At 45.6% G+C, this 18,801-nt stretch overlaps 1 protein-coding gene across 1 annotated transcript; it reads right to left on the bottom strand.

The window, feature by feature from the left end:
• Positions 1–10,177: 10,177 nt before the first annotated feature.
• LOC137314535 (NACHT, LRR and PYD domains-containing protein 3-like) lies at positions 10,178–17,484 on the bottom strand. The gene is made up of 7 exons (XM_067979842.1): positions 17,472–17,484; positions 17,266–17,331; positions 12,954–14,688; positions 11,320–11,406; positions 10,992–11,162; positions 10,640–10,807; positions 10,178–10,481 (listed from the first exon to the last, which is right to left on the bottom strand). Exons 1-7 carry the CDS (start codon positions 17,482–17,484, stop codon positions 10,394–10,396), a joined length of 2,328 nt encoding a protein of 775 aa, XP_067835943.1. The 3' UTR covers positions 10,178–10,393.
• Positions 17,485–18,801: the final 1,317 nt, after the last annotated feature.

Genomic DNA, 18,801 nt, shown 5'->3' on the forward strand with positions numbered 1-18,801 from the left:
TGGAGGCTTTGTAATAGTAGTTGTATTATGCAAATACATATATATGTAATAATGCAAATTGATGCTGTCGTATTTGCTGTAAGATATAAATACAAGTTGTTGTCGATAAAGATTGTCTCTCAATCTTTTACTACTTAGATTCTTCTCCTTTATAAACTGGGCTTTGTTTCTGTGTAAATGAATGTTGCTGAGAGATTGTCCCTGTAACGGATGAGGGATCTTGCCGTCCGTTCGGTTTTTTAAAAAGCTTTTTGCATTGACTCTTTTGAATGTCATGAATTTGTTTGAACTCTTTGGCTGATTGGAAAAAGCCACAAACTGTAAGTTGACCACAAACTGCAGGCTTTCTCTCCACAGGGTACTGACCGAGGCCTTTAACACAGGCTGCACCCAATGGGACTCACGTGAGTTTTGTCTGGGTCACTGTGGGGTCACAGGTTGCTGTGGGATAACTGGGACACTGCAGGTCCACTGGGGTATTTTGGATCACTGGGACACTGTGGGATCAGTGGGATCACTTTGAGAGAACTGGGGCACATTGGGATCAAGGAGACACTTTGGATCACTGCGGCAATATCACTGGGTGCACTGTAGGGTCACTGGGTCACGCTGCGATCACTGTAGGATCACTGGGACACTGTGGATCAATGGGGCACTATCACTGGGTGCACTGTGGGATCACTTGGTCACTGTGGGAACACTGTGGGATATTTAATTATCCAGATGGGCCGAATGGCCTGTTTCGGTGACGTGCGGAATTCTATGCAATATTTATATAAAGATATATTGTGTTGTATTTTATGTTAAAAAAGTAGCTGTTGTAAAGCAGAAATAGTAGTCGGGCCGAATGGACACTGTACTGTGCTGTACTTTACATTCGATGTTAAATATATATACGTAGAATATTACATTATGTATTGTATTATATTTTCTACTCCAGAAGTTGTTGTCAAATTAAAAAATCAGAGGAACTTCTTTATCCAGATGGGCTGAATGGCCTGTTTCTGTGTCGTGCTGTATTAGAACATAAGAACATAAGAAATTGGAGCAGGAGTAGGCCAATCGACCCTCGAGCCTGCTCCGCCATTCAATAAGATCATGGCTGATCTGATCCCAACCACAAATCTAAAGAACACAAGAAGTCGGAGCAGGACCCGGCCACATAGCCCCTGGGCCCTCTCCGCCACCCACAGGGCATTGACCGATCCGAACTCAGCTTCATGTCCAATTTCCTGCCCGCTCCCCATAACCTCTAATTCCCTTTACTTCTAGGAAACTGTCTATTTCTGTTTTAAATTTATCTAATGATGTAGCTTCCACAGCTTCCTGGGGCAGCAAATTCCACAGACCTACCACCCTCTGAGTGAAGAAGTTTCTCCTCATCTCAGTTTTGAAAGAGCAGCCCCTTATTCTAAGATTATGCCCCCTAGTTCTAGTTTCACCCATCTTTGGGAACATCCTTACTGCATCCACCCGATCAAGACCCTTCACAATCTTATATGTTTCAATAAGATCGCCTCTCATTCTTCTGAACTCCAATGAGTAGAGTCCCAATCTACTCAACCTCTCCTCATATGTCCGCCCCCTCATCCCCGGGATTAACCGAGTGAACCTTCTTTGTACTGCCTCGAGAGCAAGTATGTCTTTTCTTAAGTATGGAGACCAAAACTGTATGCAGTATTCCAGGTGCGGTCTCACCAATACCTTATATAACTGCAGCAATACCTCCTTGTTTTTATATTCTATCCCCCTAGCAATAAAAGCCAACATTCCGTTGGCTTTCTTGATCACCTGCTGCACCTGCACACCAACTTTTTGATTTTCTTGCACTAGGACCCCCAGATCCCTTTGTACTGCAGTACTTTCCAGTCTCTCGCCATTAAGAAAATAACTTGCTCTCTGATTTTTCCTGCCAAAGTGCATAACCTCACATTTTCCAATATTATATTGCATCTGCCAAATCTCCGCCCACTCACCCAGCCTGTCTATATCCCCTTGCAGGTTTTTTATGTCCTCCTCACTCTCTACTTTCCCTCCCATCTTTGTATCATCTGCAAATTTTGATATGTTGCACTCGGTCCCCTCCTCCAAATCGTTAATATAGATTGTAAAGAGTTGGGGACCCAGCACCGACCCCTGTGGAACACCACTGGTTACTGGTTGCCAGTCCGAAAATGAACCATTTATCCCAACTCTCTGCTTCCTGTTCGATAACCAATCCTCCACCCATGCCAGAATATTACCCCCAATCCCGTGATTTTTTATCTTAAGTAATAATCTTTTATGTGGCACCTTGTCGAATGCCTTCTGGAAGTCTCAATACACTACGTCCACTGGTTCCCCTTTATCCACCCTATACGTTATATCCTCGAAGAACTCAAGCAAATTTGTCAGACATGACTTCCCCTTCATAAAGCCATGCTGACTTTGTCCTATTAAATTATGCTTATCTAAATGTTCCGTTACTGTCTCCTTAATAATAGACTCCAAAATTTTACCCACCACAGATGTTAACCTAACTGGCCTATAATTTCCAGCCTTCTGCCTACTACCCTTTTTAAATAACGGTGTTACATTAGCAGTTTTCCAATCTGCCGGGACCTCTCCTGAGTCCAGGGAATTTTGGAAAACTATCACCAAAGCATCCACAATCCCTACTGCCACTTCCCTCAAGACCCTAGGATGGAAGCCATAAGGTCCAGGGGATTTATCCGCCTTGAGTCCCATTATTTTACTGAGTACCATCTCTTGAGTGATTTTAATCGTATTTAGCACCTCCCCCCCCAGATTCTATGCAATATATATATATATATATGTATATATAACGATATGAACGGGGTTAAATTCGATAACCTCCGAATCCGGGCGCGGGGGGCGATTAACCCCCACGTGATTAACCTGCACCCGGTCGTTGAGATGCAGACAGTCCGTGAGATTGGTGCTGCCTGGTGATTTACCTGATTCCTGCGAGCAGTCAGGCCTGGCTGAGCTGTTGAGCAGATTCTCACCAGCAAGGGGGGCCCCGATATTGCGTGAGTGGTTCGCACCTCTTAAAGGCAACCTGACCTCACAAAGTCAAACATTCGATTCAGATACAAACCTCCGGGGTCACAGTTTTGATTGGCAGCTGCGTTTGAATTAAACAGAACATTGCTTAAAATGACTGGCTCCCAGTCACTGTTTTGAAGGCATTTATCAGCCTGTCTTTTTCAAACTTGTAAATCTGTTTGGAATCTCTGAGAATATTAAGCAAGTCGACAGCTTCCATAGTTTGTGAGAAAAAGACAACAAAGAACCAGGATGTTCAAAAGTTCGGTCACAGTTTCGTATAGTATTTGTGAATTATTTATTATTTTCTTTTCCAATAACGATCTGGTTGAGCTTCACAGTAAAACTGTTGTCTTATTGCTACTATTTGTTTGTTCTCTTACTGTTTCATCAATTTGTTTGGCAGTTAAAGTCTAAAACAAGGCCTCGTGTAGTGTGAATCTGTCACTCTCTGAAGAGCAGGCACTATTAGGCACTGGATAGAACGAGTGGGCTGAGATAATCTGAAGGGGTTTCACTGTTCATTACCTGGAGCCCTTCAAATGTTACATTGATATCAGGACAAGTGGAAACACTGAGACATTGGGAGTGAAGCCTCACCAAACAGAGGAGCTGCTTTTTCAAGCTTAGAAATACAGCTGATTTTAAATCAGCAAAATTTCACTCCATTAAAGTAGGCACAAAGGCAACTATCTCTGAACTGTCGCCACTATCTGAAAAACACGGACATTTTACTGATCGGCGAATAATGATCTTGTTCAAAAAATACAAAATAAAAATCAATTCTAATCTTTTTACAATAACGATCTGATATGAAGCATTCTCCAACCAAACAAAAGCACCAAGCATTCCGAGGACTTTGAGAGATTATGTGAGTGGGCAAAACTGTGGCAAATGGAGATTAATGTGGGGAAATGTGAGGTCATCCAATTCGGATCTAAGAAAGATAGATCAGAGAATGTTTTATATGGTGAGGAGCTCGGAACTGTGGAGGAGCAGAGAGATTTAGGGGTCCAAGTACAGAAATCATTAAAAGCTGGTGGACAGTTACAAAAATAATTTAAAAGGCTAATAGAATGTCAGCCTTTATTTCAAGAGGGCTGGAATATAAAGGGGTGGAAGTTATGTTCCAACTGTACAGAGCTCTGGTTAGAGCCCATCTGGAGGACTACATTCAGTTCTGGGCACTGCACCTTAGGAAAGATATATTGGCCTTGGAAGGGCTGCAGCGCAGATTCCCCGGAATGATATCGGGTCTAAAAGGGTTAAATTATGAGGACAGGTTGCATCGACTCGGCTTGTATTCATCTGAATATAGAAGATTAAGGGGGTGATCTAATTGAGGTGCTTAAGATGATTAAATGATTTGATAGGGTAGATGGAGAGAAACTAATTCTCCTGGTGGGGTAGTCCAGAACAAGGGAGCATAACCTTAAAATTAGTGCTGGGCCGTTCAGGGATTATGTCAGGAAGGACTTCTTCACACAAAGGGTAGTGGAAATCTGGAACTCTCTCCCACAAATTTGAGGTAGAGATCAATACGAAATTTCAAAACGGAGATTGATAAATTTTTGTTCGCCAAGGGAATTATGGATTAAGGAACCAAGGCGGCAGATGGAGTTAAGATAAAGATCAGTCATGATCGAACTGAATGTCGGAACAGGCTCAAGGAGCTGAATTCTCCAGTCCTGTTCCTATGTAACAGCCTTGAGGGGCTGAATGGCCTCCTCCAGTTTCTAACTAATAGGCTCGAGCGGCTGAATGGCCTCGTCATTTTCCAGTGTAACAGGCTCGAGTGGCTGCATGGCCTTCAGTTCCTGCATCAAGGGCTAATTGGGCTGATTAGCCTCCTCTTCCTGAGTAACAGGCTCGAGGGTTTGAACGGCCTCCTCTTGTTGCTGTCTGACAGGCTTGAGTGATCGATTGGCCTGCTGTTCGTGTGTAACAGGCTTGAGGGGCTAAATGACATCGTCCTGTTCCAGTGTCATCGGCTTGAGGGTTTGAATGACCTCCAGTTCCTGTACAACAGGCTCCAAGGGCTGAAAAGCCTCATCCTGTTCCGACCTAACAGGCTTGAGGGGCTGATTGGCATCCTATTACTGTGTAACAGGCTCAAAGTGCTGAATGGCCTCCTGCTGTTCCTGTCCAACAGCCTTGAGGTGCTTGCAGCCATTTCATCCAAGGTGGCTGCCGTAATCGCCGTAATTTTGTCCAAGATGGCCGTCATACCTGTGGCCATTATGCCCAAGATGGCCACGGTGCTTGCCGCCATTTTGTCCAAGATACTTACCGTACTTGCCGTCATGCGGTCCGTGTGTAAATACACACACATGCATATATATATATATATATGTTATAAATGCAGGTTTTTGTTTTATAGTACTAGTTGTTGTGGTGGTGGTCTAAACATAAAGACTGCTACTCTGGGATCATTCCGAGGTGACTGGGTGCATTCTGTTATCCCTGGGTGCACTCTGGGATCACTCTGGTGTGAATCGTTGCACTCTGGGATCAATGGGTGTTCTCTGGATTCACTGTGGGATCACTGGGGACGCTCTGAGCGGTACTGGCCGCCATTTTGTCCAAGACGCTCGCATTACATGCCGCCATTTTGTCCAAGATGGTCAACGTATTTGCCGCCTGCTGGCCGTGTGTAAATACACATATATATGTCAAATATATATATATGATACATACCTTATAAATACAACTTGTGTAGTTGTGGTCGTGGTCTAAATATATAGACTGGCACGCTGGGATCACTCTGAGGTGACTGAGTGCGCTCTGGGATCCCGGGGCGCACTCTGCGATCAATCTCGGGTGACTGGGTGAATTCCAGAAACACTCTGATGTGACTGGATTCACTCTGGGATACTGCGAGCACTCTGGGGTCAGGTCTGGGTGAGTGGGTGCACTCTGGGATCACTCTGAGGTGACTGAGTGCGCTCTGGGATACTGCGAGCACTCTGGGGTCAGGTCTGGGTGAGTGGGTGCACTCTGGGATCACTCTGATGTGACTGGATTCACTCTGGGATACTGCGAGCACTCTGGGGTCAGGTCTGGGTGAGTGGATGCACTCTGGGATCACTCTGTGGTGACGAGGTGCACTCTGGAGTCACTGTGTGTTCACTCGGACATTCTGGGGTCACTGTCATATCACTGTCAACAATCTGCGTGGTAATCTCCGCCATTTCGTCCAAGATGGCCACCGTACTTGCTGCCATTTTGTCCAAAATGCCACCCTGCTGGCCGTGTGTAAATAAATTTATACACAGTATATATATATATTATAAATACAAGTTGTTGTTATTGTAGTAGTTGTTGTGGTGGTGGTCTAAATATAAAGCCTGCCACTCTGGGATCACTCTGGGGTGACTCGGTGCACTCTGGGGTTCTATTGCACTCCGGGATCACTCTGGGGTGACTGGGTGCACTCTGGGGTTCTAAGTGCACTCCGGGATCACTCTGGGGTGACTGGGTGCACTCTGGGGTCCCTAGTGCACTCCGGGATCACTCTGGGGTGACTGGGTGCACTCTGGGATCCCTGGGTGCAGTCTGGGATCACACTGGGGTGATTGAGTGCACTCTGGGGTCACTGGAACATTGTATGATCACTGTGGTATCACTGGGGACATTCTGCGCGGTATTTTCCACCATTTTGCCCTAGAAGGCCGCCTGATTGCCGCCATTTTGTGCAGGATGGCCGCCGTATTTTCCGTTGTTTTGTCCAAGCTGCCACCGTGCTGGTCGTGTGTAAATACACATAAATAATATATATTATGCATATAAGTATTTGTTGTTGCACTAGTAGTTGTTGTGGTGGCGGTCTAAATATAAAGACTGCAACTCTGGTATCCCTCTGGGGTGCCTATTGCCTCCCCTGCAGGGGCAGACAGAATCCTCTCCCCGAGGGGACCGACCGAGGCCTCCCCCCGAGGGGACCGACCGGGGCCTCCCCCGAGGGGACCGACCATTGTTTCCCCCATAGAAGACCGTATGACGCCTCCCCCAGTGGGGACCGACCGGGGCCTCCTCAACAGGCTGCACCCAAACAGGGCCCACCTGAGTTCGGTCTGTTTATTGCCCTGGGGTTTAATTTCCTCTCTGGGCCCTGGTTTTGGGGATTGGGTTTAACATGTTCCTGTTCGATTGTAGCCTATGTCTAGAAGTGAATGATGCCTAATATTGCTCGCTGAACTGTCTGACATCTCCCAGTTCAGATTGAATGAGTTCACCTCACCGACCATTAATTAGGATCCCCACAAGCGACTGAGTGAATGGATTAACACTTTCTGACCAAATCTTCAAAGGAGAAGTCAGAGGGCAAATCATGCACAACAGTGATTTATTAACTTGGAATTCATAATTATCATTATTTAACCATTGAGTATAACAATAATAATTACATATAAACAGAGCCACCGAACAATGTTAATAATAAATAATTAATAGGCAGATAATTAACACAATGAATAACCGATTATAAAAGCAGCTGAGAGTATCACCGTAATTCAGCATTAGCTGGATCACTGATTATCACATTATAATTCAGATCAGTGTCTGACACGACTGCAGATTGGTGAGATTAATTTCGGATTCACCATTAAGATATCTGACAATTTAACCCCATTCGATCGCCAGCTTGGGCAATAGATCAGAGAATAAATTCACCTCGGGCATTGGAGCAAAACGGGCGATAGCGAATTGGCAGCTCTTTTTCCAGTCTGACTGATTTTATTTTCCATTGATTGTTGCTTTCACCGATGAGATGCGAAACCAGAGCTCACTCTGTCTGTTTCAGTGGACGGAACAGATCCAGGAACAATAACTGAAGAAGAGATGGGGAGTCCCTGGTGCTCCGATAAACATTGAACCAATGTTGACCCGGTGTCCCACTGCAGCCCAGTCTGAGCCCCACCCTGGGCCCTTCCTGTTTGTACATTGACCCAGTGTCGCACCGCAGCCCAGACTGAGCCCCACCCTGGGCCCTTCCTGTTTGTACATTGACCCAGTGTCGCACTGCAGCCAAGACTGAGCCCCACCCTGGGCCCTTCCTGTGTGTACATTGACCCAGTGTCGCACGGCAGCCCAGTCTGAGCCCCACCCTGGGCCCTTCCTGTCTGTGCACTGACCCAGTGCCCCACAGCAGCCCAGACTGAGACACATCCTGGGCCCTTCCTGTCTCCACATTGACCCAGTGCCCCACTGCAGCCCAGACTGAGCCTCAGCCTGGGCCCTTCCTGTCTGTACATTGACCCAGTGTCCCACTGCAGCCCAGGCTGAGCCACACCCTGGGCCCTTCCTGTCTGTACATTGACCCAGTTTCCCACTGCAGCCCAGACTGAGCCCCACCCTGGCCCATCCTGTCTGTACATTGACCCAGTGTCCCACTGCAGCCCAGACTGAGCCCCACCCTGAGCCCTTCCTGTCTGTACATTGACCCAGTGTCCCACTGCAGCCCAGACTGAGCCCCACCCTGGGCCCTTCCTGTCTGTACATTGACCCAGTGTCCCACTGCAGCCCAGACTGTGCCCCACCCTGGGCCCTTCCTGTCTGTACATTGACCCAGTGTCCCACTGCAGCCCAGACTGAGCCCCACCCTGAGCCCTTCCTGTCTGTACATTGACCCAGTGTCCCACTGCAGCCCAGACTGAGCCCCACCCTGGGCCCTTCCTGTCTGTACATTGACCCAGTGTCCCACTGCAGCCCAGACTGAGCCCCACCCTGGGCCCTTCCTGTCTGTACATTGACCCAGTGTCCCACTGCAGCCCAGACTGAGCCCCACCCTGGGCCCTTCCTGTCTGTACATTGACCCAGTGTCCCACTGCAGCCCAGACTGAGCCCCACCCTGGGCCCTTCCTGTCTGTACATTGACCCAGTGTCCCACTGCAGCCCAGACTGAGCCCCACCCTGGGCCCTTCCTGTCTGTACATTGACCCAGTGTCCCACTGCAGCCCAGACTGAGCCCCACCCTGGGCCGTTCCTGTCTGTACATTGACCCAGTGCCCCACTGCAGCCCAGACTGAGTCCCACCCTGGGCCCTTCCTTTCTGTACATTGACCCAGTGTCCCACTGCAGCCCAGACTGAGCCCCAACCTGGGCCCTTCCTGTCTGTACATTGACCCAGTGTCCCACTGCAGCCCAGACTGAGCCCCACCCTGGTCCCTTCCTGTCTGTACATTGACCCAGTGTCCCACTGCAGCCCAGACTGAGCCCCACCCTGGGCCCTTCCTGTCTGTACATTGACCCAGTGTCCCACTACAGCCCAGACTGAGCCCCACCCTGGGCCCTTCCTGTCTGTACATTGACCCAGTGTCCCACTGCAGCCCAGACTGTGCCCCACCTTGGCCCCTTCCTGTCTGTACATTGACCCAGTGTCCCACTGCAGCCCAGACTGAGCTCCACCCCGGGCCCTTCCTGTCTGTACATTGACCCAGTGTCCCACTGCAGCCCAGACTGAGCCCCACCCTGGGCCCTTCCTGTCTGTACATTGACCCAGTGTCCCACTGCAGCCCAGACTGAGCCCCACCCTGGGCCCTTCCTCTCTGTACATTGACCCAGTGTCCCACTGCAGCCCAGACTGAGCCCCACCCTGGGCCCTTCCTGTCTGTACATTGACCCAGTGTCCCATTTGGGACCATCCAGCCCCGGATATCCGGCAGAATTAGCGCTGGGGGACCGGGTGACTGAGTCTCGTGACCCTGTCGCTGGGCCTCTGACGTCACAATGGGAGACGACGCTCGCTCAGCTCGAGCTGGAAACCGTTAAAGGGCCGTTCGGATTTAAACCTGGAGCGCAGCCGGTTAAAGGGGAGGGACAGAGAGTCGGCCAAAAATGTTCACATAATGAGACCAGGAATGGTTAAAAATTGAAATGTTCATATAATGAGACCGGGAATGGTTATAAATTGAAATGTTCATATAATGAGACCAGGAATGGTTATAAATTGAAATGTTCATATAATGAGACCAGGAATGGTTATAAATTGAAATGTTCATATAATGAGACCAGGAATGGTTATAAATTGAAATGTTCATATAATGAGACCAGAAATGGTTATCAATTGAAATGTTCATATAATGAGACCAGGAATGGTTATAAATTGAAATGTTCATATAATGAGACCAGGAATGGTTATAAATTGAAATGTTCATATAATGAGACCAGGAATGGTTATAAATTGAAATGTTCATAGAATAAGACCAGAAATGGTTATAAATTGAAATGTTCATATAATGAGACCAGGAATGGTTATAAATTGAAATGTTCATATAATGAGACCAGGAATGGTTATAAATTGAAATGTTCATATAATGAGACCAGGAATGGTTATAAATTGAAATGTTCACACTACCACACTCAGTCTGTGTCTGGATTCCCGCAGTGACTCCAGGTGTCTCTTTCCGTTTGGACTGAACTGATTCTCCACCAGCCTGAAACAGATTAAAGATTAAACAGGAAATAAACAGATTGAACAACAGTGTAAATAACAGGGAAACTGCGGTTAATATTTCAATAATAATTACAGACAAATATTACCCATAAAAGGGACTGAATGACATTGATATTTTATATATTACTTTAAACTCACTGGATCCACTCCAGACTCCTGCAGGTCAGTATGAGGGAGCGGAGAGCGGGGACAGATTGGTCTGTGAAGGAGTTTGTTCTCAGATTCAGCCATGTCAGTGACCGGTTTGTTCTGAGAGCGGAGTAGAGATCCTCCGCGCAAGAATCTGTGAGACGGTTATCACTTATACTGTGGATCAGAGAGAGAGAAATAACAGGAATCAGGTTGAATCCCCAGTGTTAATTAATAACACAATTACTGATACTAATAATGTACAGTATTTATTTGTATTATTATTACTTATACTGACATTAATGTACCGTGTCAGACTTCCAGTTATTATGAACACCATCTCACACAGTCTGATACTTACTCCAGTTCCTGTATTTTACAGTCCGGATTCCTCAGAGCCGCAGACAATAGTTTCACTCCTGAATCTCCCAGGTTATTGCAACCCACGTTCAGTGCCGTCAGTGACCGGTTTGTACTGAGAGCGGAGGAGAGATCCTCGGTACAAGAAGCTGTGAGACCGTTATCCCATAACCTGGAGATCAGAGAGAGAGAGAGAGACGATCAGAGATAACAGGAATCAGAGTAAATTCCCAAAGTTTATTTGTATTATTATTACTGATACTGAGATTAATGTACAGTGTTCGACTTCCAGTTATTATAAACACAATCTCACACAGTCTGGTACTTACCACAGTCTCAGTATTTTACAGTCTGGGTTCCTCAGAGCCGCAGACAATAGTTTCACTCCTGAATCTCGCAGTTTATTGGCCCCCAGTCTAAATACAAACAGACAGAAAGTGAGAAACAAACTGAATCCAATCCCTGACCTGACACAATTTATCTCTGATATTGCAGGAAACAATTGAAAAATCTTCTGGAAATTAATAACCAGATTTCCCTGTCACTGACAATGAATCTCACTCTGCCCAGCTCCCCATATATTCAGGGACTGTCAGTAAATGTATTTATTAAATAAAGTGTTGTCTGTGTGAAGCCTATAAATGTCCCTCAGTCCGGTCTCATTTCCTGATGATCAGAATTACCCTCCTGGAGATCAGTGGCCGATCCCGTCAAGTTTGGCGAAATTGTCTCATTTCTGCTGCTTCTCAAATCCCAGATTTTATGGGAATCCATCGATTTTCCCTGAATTAAATGATAAAGCGGTGATTCCCTGTACTTTATGCAGTATTATATTAATCTGTGTAATATCTCGGGGTGAGTTATCTTGTGAAACGGCTGTAAAATCCGTCCCACAGGATTTCATGTAACAAGGAGAGTTTATTCCGTCCTGTTACAAGTTTTAAATGTCCCTTTACTCCTAGTTTATAGGGGAGGGGAGTCTCTCACTTTATTCCCATTCAACTGGCTCTACATTTATTTCAGGTGAAACGGGCCCGACAATTTGTGGGGAATTTTCTGAAGTTCCGTCCCCGAGCGGGGCCTCACAAACAGGGGGCAGATTATGGGAAATTCCCGGGTTCACTGCCTCTCGTTAACCCAGGAACCTCCCGCTGTGTGTGGGGCCACACCGCTGGCCGGTATGTGTCTGCACTCCTGGGCTAATCCCTCACAACCCATTAGATTTGAACATTTTTACCGGCAGATTTCAGCTCCTAAATCCCACTGAAGTGTCGGCCTGGATTAATGAGCGAGGGGCCTGAATCCACGACCTTCTGACTCAGAGGAACGAGTGCTGCCAGCTGGGTGAAGAGACGGTGGATGTATTGGAGAGTGTGAAGGGCTGTGTCATTGATGAGTTAAGATAACGGACCGCCGTCCTGCGGGGAAAGCTCAGCTCGCCCACTGACGGTTGACTGCCCGAAAGCTGTGTTTTGCTCTTTGTTACTGAATGTTTGGTGTTTCTGCTTCCCTCTCCTACACACGTTGACAGTCCGGTGACGGTCACTTGCCCCCACACCTCGGTAAGAGGGTGGGATGCTCCGACACACGGACTGCTGCAGTTAGTGTCGGTCTCAGTGTAAGTAACAGTGAGAAGGAGCCTCTTCAATGGGCGTAACTCAGGCAGTGAGAAAAACAGCAACAAATATCATTTATTGCAATTAAATTATCAGACTCTTTCAGTGACCTGTATTTACTGATCCGATAAAGACTGTAAAATCCCCACTTGTTCACAAGGATCCATTTTAGATTCTCCAGTCCTCAGGGAATTACTAACCGATCATCTTATCATTTGTCATATTTGTGTTGAATCTGCTTCTCTCTGGTTTAACTGAACTGTTTTTTTCCCTTCATTACGGAGCAACAATACAATCCGTGACTGTTCTACGATTAGCCAAACAGTTAGAGACAAATAAACAGTTACCTCAACACCTGGCATTTGTGCAGTCCGGGTCCCAGCCGCTGGAATCCTTCACACTGAATGGAGCAGTACTCTCGATCGAGGTATTTTATTGTATCACAGAGTCCAATGACATGAGAGAGCACCGCACAGTCAATCGGGGTCAGTTGCAATGTGCACTCTGCTTCCCTGTCTCCAAATGTAAGTGTTTCCACAGATCCCACTGTGGCCCGAGCCAGTGCTGTATTCTGAGACTCAAACAGGTAGTGGAGTGTGTTCAGGAGGTTCCTTTTACCAGTTTTACTACCGCTCTTTCTAATCTGTCCTTCAATCATCTCCTTCACCCAGTCAATCACTCTGCAGATTGTTTGATGAAGAAATGGACCCAGAAACTCCTCCAGGGGCCGAGCTGACTGTGAGGAGGAGAGACCAACAACAAAACGGAGAAATATCTCAAATCGTCCATCTTTCTTGCTGTGGGCTTCACTGAGGAGTTTCCGGATGTTCCCTGGATATGGAGACAGGAATTGTGCGAGTGCGGCTACAAACTCTTGGATGGTGAGGTGGGGGAATGTGTAAACCACACTCTGGGCAGAATCATCTCTCTCCAAAAGTTCCATCATGAACCCAGACAGGAACTGGGAAGGTTGCAGATTGTACTTGATCAAATCTCCATTTCTGAACACAATCTTCTTCTTGGAGACCCAAGTGAAAGCCATCTCACCGATCTTCAGTAACACATCACGGGGGGATTCAATCTCTCGGCCATGGTTTTTCAGAATGTTGTAAATATAGTAGGAATATAGTTGGGTGATGGTCTTGGGAACACGCTGCTGTTTCCTTTCCCTTTGTGTGAAGAAGGGACCCAGTGACAGACCGAGGATCCAGCAGTAGGAAGGGTTGTAACACATGGTGTACAGGATCTCGTTCTCCTCCACATGATTGAAAACAGCTGCTGCCACCGACTGATCTTCAAAAAACTTGTTGAAATATTCCTTCCATTCCTCACCAACAAATCCAAGGATTTCAGCCCAGACACTGATCTCAGCCTTTTCCAATAAATGTAATGCAGTGGGGCGGCTGGTCACTAGCACTGAACATCCTGGGAGCAGCTTGTGCTGTAATAAACTGTACACAATGTCAGACACTTCACACCAGTCTTCAGGATCTGTGCACATGTACTGAGGTTCTGTATTTCTCCGATTGTCAGCAAAATTGATACTGTCCTTGAATTCATCTAAACCATCGAATGTAAACAGTAATCCCTCTGGGTTCTTCCAGAGTTCTCCCAGAATATTTCCAAAGTAAGGATACAGATCCAGTATCAGATTCCTCAGGTTTATTCTACAGTTAATAGCATTCAAATCCCGGAACCTAAAGCTGAAAACTTTCCCAGTGGCCCAGTCATGAACAATCTTTTGTACCATTGTTGTTTTTCCAATCCCCGCGACTCCGCTCACTGCTGCTGAACTCCCAGATTTGGATTTTCTCCGGGAAAAACTGCTCTGGAACAGTTGATCAGTTCGGATTTTTTCCAGTTCTCTCCGGAGATGTTTCTTTCTCCACTCTTCATGGTCTCGGCCTCTTGCCAGCAGTTCATGTTCTACAAGTGTCCGATCACGAACAGTGGAAATGACCGTTAGTTCAGTGTATAGATTGACCAGCTGGAAAATCTTAACCTTCTCCTTTGTTAGGATCGTGTTCACTCTCAGTGTTTCAGTTTGGACCCGGAGTGTTTCCTTGTGTTTCTGTTGAACATCTTCAATGAGAACAGACAGAAAGTGGTTCTCAATGTTAGTTGTATTGATATAAAAACAAATTCTCAATATCACTTTACTATTCAGTGAAATGTTCCGAGATTTAATTCACAGCTTCAATTGAGGTGCGAGCAGGAAATTAAACTCAGTTGCTGAAAACCTCGCTTGAAAGTGAACAAGGGCTGTGAAAAGTTTCAAATCCTCACTTGATTCTAATATTTACTGAACATGGAGATTTCGATGAAGGTGATATTTTCGCTCTGATAATTAATCCTATCAGCCCTGAAATGCACTGGAGACATCTGATAGAAACCTTAACATGATCCTGGTTATACGACAGTGGAGGTTCCATTTGATCAATCTATGAAACTGTCAGTGTTGCTGTCCTTCTGCGGAAATGGTAAATAGGGTTTTGCGTATCAGTGGGACAGAGACAGACGATGAATGGACAGATGTTCCACTGTTATTGTATCAGACCTCAGGCAGGTTATCTGGGATATTGTGGGCACTGGGAGAGGGACAGACTGTGAATGGACAGAAGTTCCACTGTTTAACCTCGATGGAGGGGAAGCTTTCAGAAACGGGACTCGGATAGGTTATCTGGGGTATTACCTGTTGTTCTATATCACGTGATAGCAAGTAAATCTTAATGCCATTCTTAATGTACAGTGGGGAATCAGAAAGATGATTTAAGATATCGGAGTTTGCGTTGAGGAAAGGGTGGCGCATTAATGTATTTTGTTTGGCTGAGAAACTTCGGTTCTGAAATGTTTTAATGGAATTCAGAACATGAGTGCAGGAAACAGGCTCACAATCAACAAAATAATTAATAACAGAGAAAATTGAAAGTCAGAAATACGAAGGGAAATCACCCAAAGCTTTGGAAAGCAGGGACCAGATACCGGGGAAGGACACTAAAGGGACAGTGTAAGTGGGGTGAAGTGATAATTGAACGTGTTTCTGTGGATTCACTGAGAGGAAGCAAAAGTGGGGTCATCTCTCTAACAGGGACAGGCTTATTTGGGCCAAATGGTCTTTTCCTGTCTCTAATCATTCTCCTGTTGTATTGTGTTTCAGAAATAGTGAACACTTTTTCAGCAATTATTATGTATATTAATTGAATGTGTTTTTATAACAGTCCTGTCATATCACCGATTATTATTAATAATACAACTGTTGCTCACTTCACTCAGTGTAATGTTAGAGCAGAAAACATTCACAGTTCATTTCAACTGTTCCCCAGTAATTATACTCCGTTGTTTCATTTTGGTCTGATATTCCTCCAATGAAGGTTTGGGAAATTAAATCTGTTTCCATTAGTCATTACATTAGGTCTTAAAAGACCCTGAGTTAAAGGGCTATTCTTTGAGTAAAATAAGGTTCTCTGTTTCACTGCCATTAGGGAGCCAGCCCATAACTTCCTTGTGTGAACATCTCGGAAGTGTGAACTTCTCAGATCAGATCGAACATTTTGGCGTCTCGCTCTGTGCTGTGAAATGATAACATTTTAAAGTTTCGCTTTTCTCCACCTCTTTCCTTCCAGTTGGTGGTGGGGAGATTCCAAGGGGGGGGCAGTAACATCTGGCACAAGGCACTGCTCTTCAATTATGAAAACCAGAATGTCCGGGCAGCACGAAGGAGGTGCGTATTGGGATTCACAGTGTATCAGGATCCTGACAGGTGTGCATTGGAATTCAAAGTGTATCAGGATCCTGACAGGTGTGCATTGGGATTCACAGTGTATCAGGATCCTGACAGGTGTGTATTGGGATTCACATTGTATCAGGATCCTGACAGGTGTGTATGGGGATCCACGGTGTATCAAGATCCTGCCAGGTGTGTATTGGGTTTCACAGTGTTGGGATCCTTACAGGTGTGTATGGGGTTTGACAGGGTATCAGGATTCTGCCAGATGTGTATGGGGATTCACAGTGTATCAGGATCCTGCCAGATGTATATGTGGTTTCAGAGTGTATCAGGATCCTGCCAGGTGTGTTTGGGGTTTTGCAGTGTATCAGGATCCGGTCAGGTGTGTTTGGGGTTTCACAGTGTATCGGGTCGCTACCAGGTGTGTATGGGGAGTCACAGTGTATCGGGATCCTGCCAGGTGTGTATGGGGATTCACAGTGTATCGGGATCCTGCCAGGTGTGTATGGGGATTCACAGTGTATCAGGATCCTGACAGTTGTGTATGGGGATTCACAGTGTATCAGGATCCTGCCAGTTTTGTATGGGGATTCACAGTGCATCAGGATCCTGCCAGGTGTCCATGGGATTTCACAGTGTATCAGGACAATGTCAGTTGAGTATAAGAATTAAGAAGTGATAGTGATCAGCATCTGGATTAAGTGCAACAGTGGAACTTCTGTATATTTAGAAAATATGTCAGAAACCGCATGAATTAGAACTTGAAAAGTTGGGTGTTGATGACAAGTTCAAACGAGGTTCATTTCTATTCCCTCCAGCCTTTCAATTTCGGATTCCCAGATTCCGACAATCTCTAAACAAAAGTCTACAGTCAAACATTCTGATTCTCAGAAGTGAAATAAACGGTTTAAAATTTCCATTTCATCACTTACCTTTCAGGTGACTGGGTATTTCAGATAAACCTCGTCCGATGTTCATATAATCAAATGGATCAGGACCTGTTTAAATCAATGAGCTTTCATGAAATCAGATCTGTGTAATATTTTAGTAAATTCTGTAGTGTTTCAATCTGAAATTGAATTCAGTTTGAGATTTTACCGTATCAAGTTCCTGCATCTCTTTCAGTATTTTGTCCAACTTTGGTACCACATGGTGCATTTTCACAAAGGATTCCCACATCATCCTTCGGGCCCGAGAGCCTTTCGCCATCACCAGATTTAGGAGAAGTTTGGAACTGTCTGCCCTGTTACCCTTCTCCACGAGATCAATGACTTTCTGTAAAGAATAATAATTAATATATTGGTCTCTCCTTTTCCCAGTCCCAGTAAAACTGATTCCCTTTTGTTTTCAGTCCACACAAGAGTTACACCCGAACCGTTCCCCTATCCTTTGCACAGACACTGACCGATCCACTGGGTATTTTCACCTCTTCGTATCATTGCTTCAGATTCACTGTATTTTCAGTTTGATCAATTTCTTTCCTATTTGGCCTGTTTCTGTTCTGTCACATTCTATGATTCTAAGATCTGATATCCTTTTCGTTCTGTGATGTTGAAATAATCCAAACTCATTCTGTGTCCCTCCCACTTACCCGATGTTCCTGTCCACTGAAATGCCTCTCGTACGTTAACAACGAGCTGACTCCGTCCACCACTTCTTCAATCGCCTGTTCCAGTCTGTCCCGGTAGAATTTCGTCAACTGGAACAGCTGGTAATCGTCGCAATTTGTCAGGAACTCAGTGATTGCAGTGTTCGGATCTGTGAAAAAAAATGGAGAAAACTAAACACATTATCGACTTTCTCTCCGGGCGGCTACATTTCCTCTTATACCAAATGGCTGAAGCCTCCTGTGAGCCACATTATCAAACACCTTCTGAAAACCCATATACACCGCATGTGCTACATTTCATCGACCTATATGGTCACCTCTCAACAAAGCTGTATCAGATTTGTCAAATACGACTTGTCTGCAGCGAATCCGTTCCAGCCTCCCCTGATCATCCCCTGTGTCTCTAAATGTTCAGTAATTCGACCTGGAATTACAGATTTAAGGAGTTTGCCGACGACTGACGGAAACTAGTTGGTCTCCAGTTACCCGTTGGCCCTCTCTCCCTATTTTAAAAGAGACATTACTTGGGCTCCTTCAGTCCACCTGGATATTTTTGATAACAAACGAGGATTGAGAAATTGTGATCAGAGTCCATCCTATCTCCGCTCTGACTTCCTTTATTAGCCTCGGGTGTGTTATCTCTGGGCCCAGTGATTTATCCACCTCGGCGATGTTTCTCAGATCAAAATCCTACTCTACAGTTATCTCTAACTGTGGTCCCACATCGTCCTCTCGTACACCAACATTTTCAATTCCACCATCATTTTTAGAAACTGAAGAAAATATTTTTTGATCTCCCCAAACCTTCATCCACAACTAATTTCTCCCAGTTCTCCCTCTATCTCAGCTCAACTTCTTG

This window comes from Heptranchias perlo, unplaced genomic scaffold (genome assembly GCF_035084215.1).
Source record: "Heptranchias perlo isolate sHepPer1 unplaced genomic scaffold, sHepPer1.hap1 HAP1_SCAFFOLD_52, whole genome shotgun sequence".
Classification (NCBI taxonomy): Eukaryota; Metazoa; Chordata; class Chondrichthyes; order Hexanchiformes; family Hexanchidae; genus Heptranchias; species Heptranchias perlo.

Bases quoted from the DNA above. Each gene is read 5' to 3' on its own strand.
- LOC137314535 (XM_067979842.1), bottom strand. The intron at 14,689-17,265 runs GTAAGTGATGAA...TTCTCATTGAAG, and splicing joins AATACCCAGTCACCTGAAAG to ATGTTCAACAGAAACACAAG. The intron at 11,163-11,319 runs GTAAGTACCAGA...TCTGATCTCCAG, and splicing joins TGTAAAATACTGAGACTGTG to GTTATGGGATAACGGTCTCA.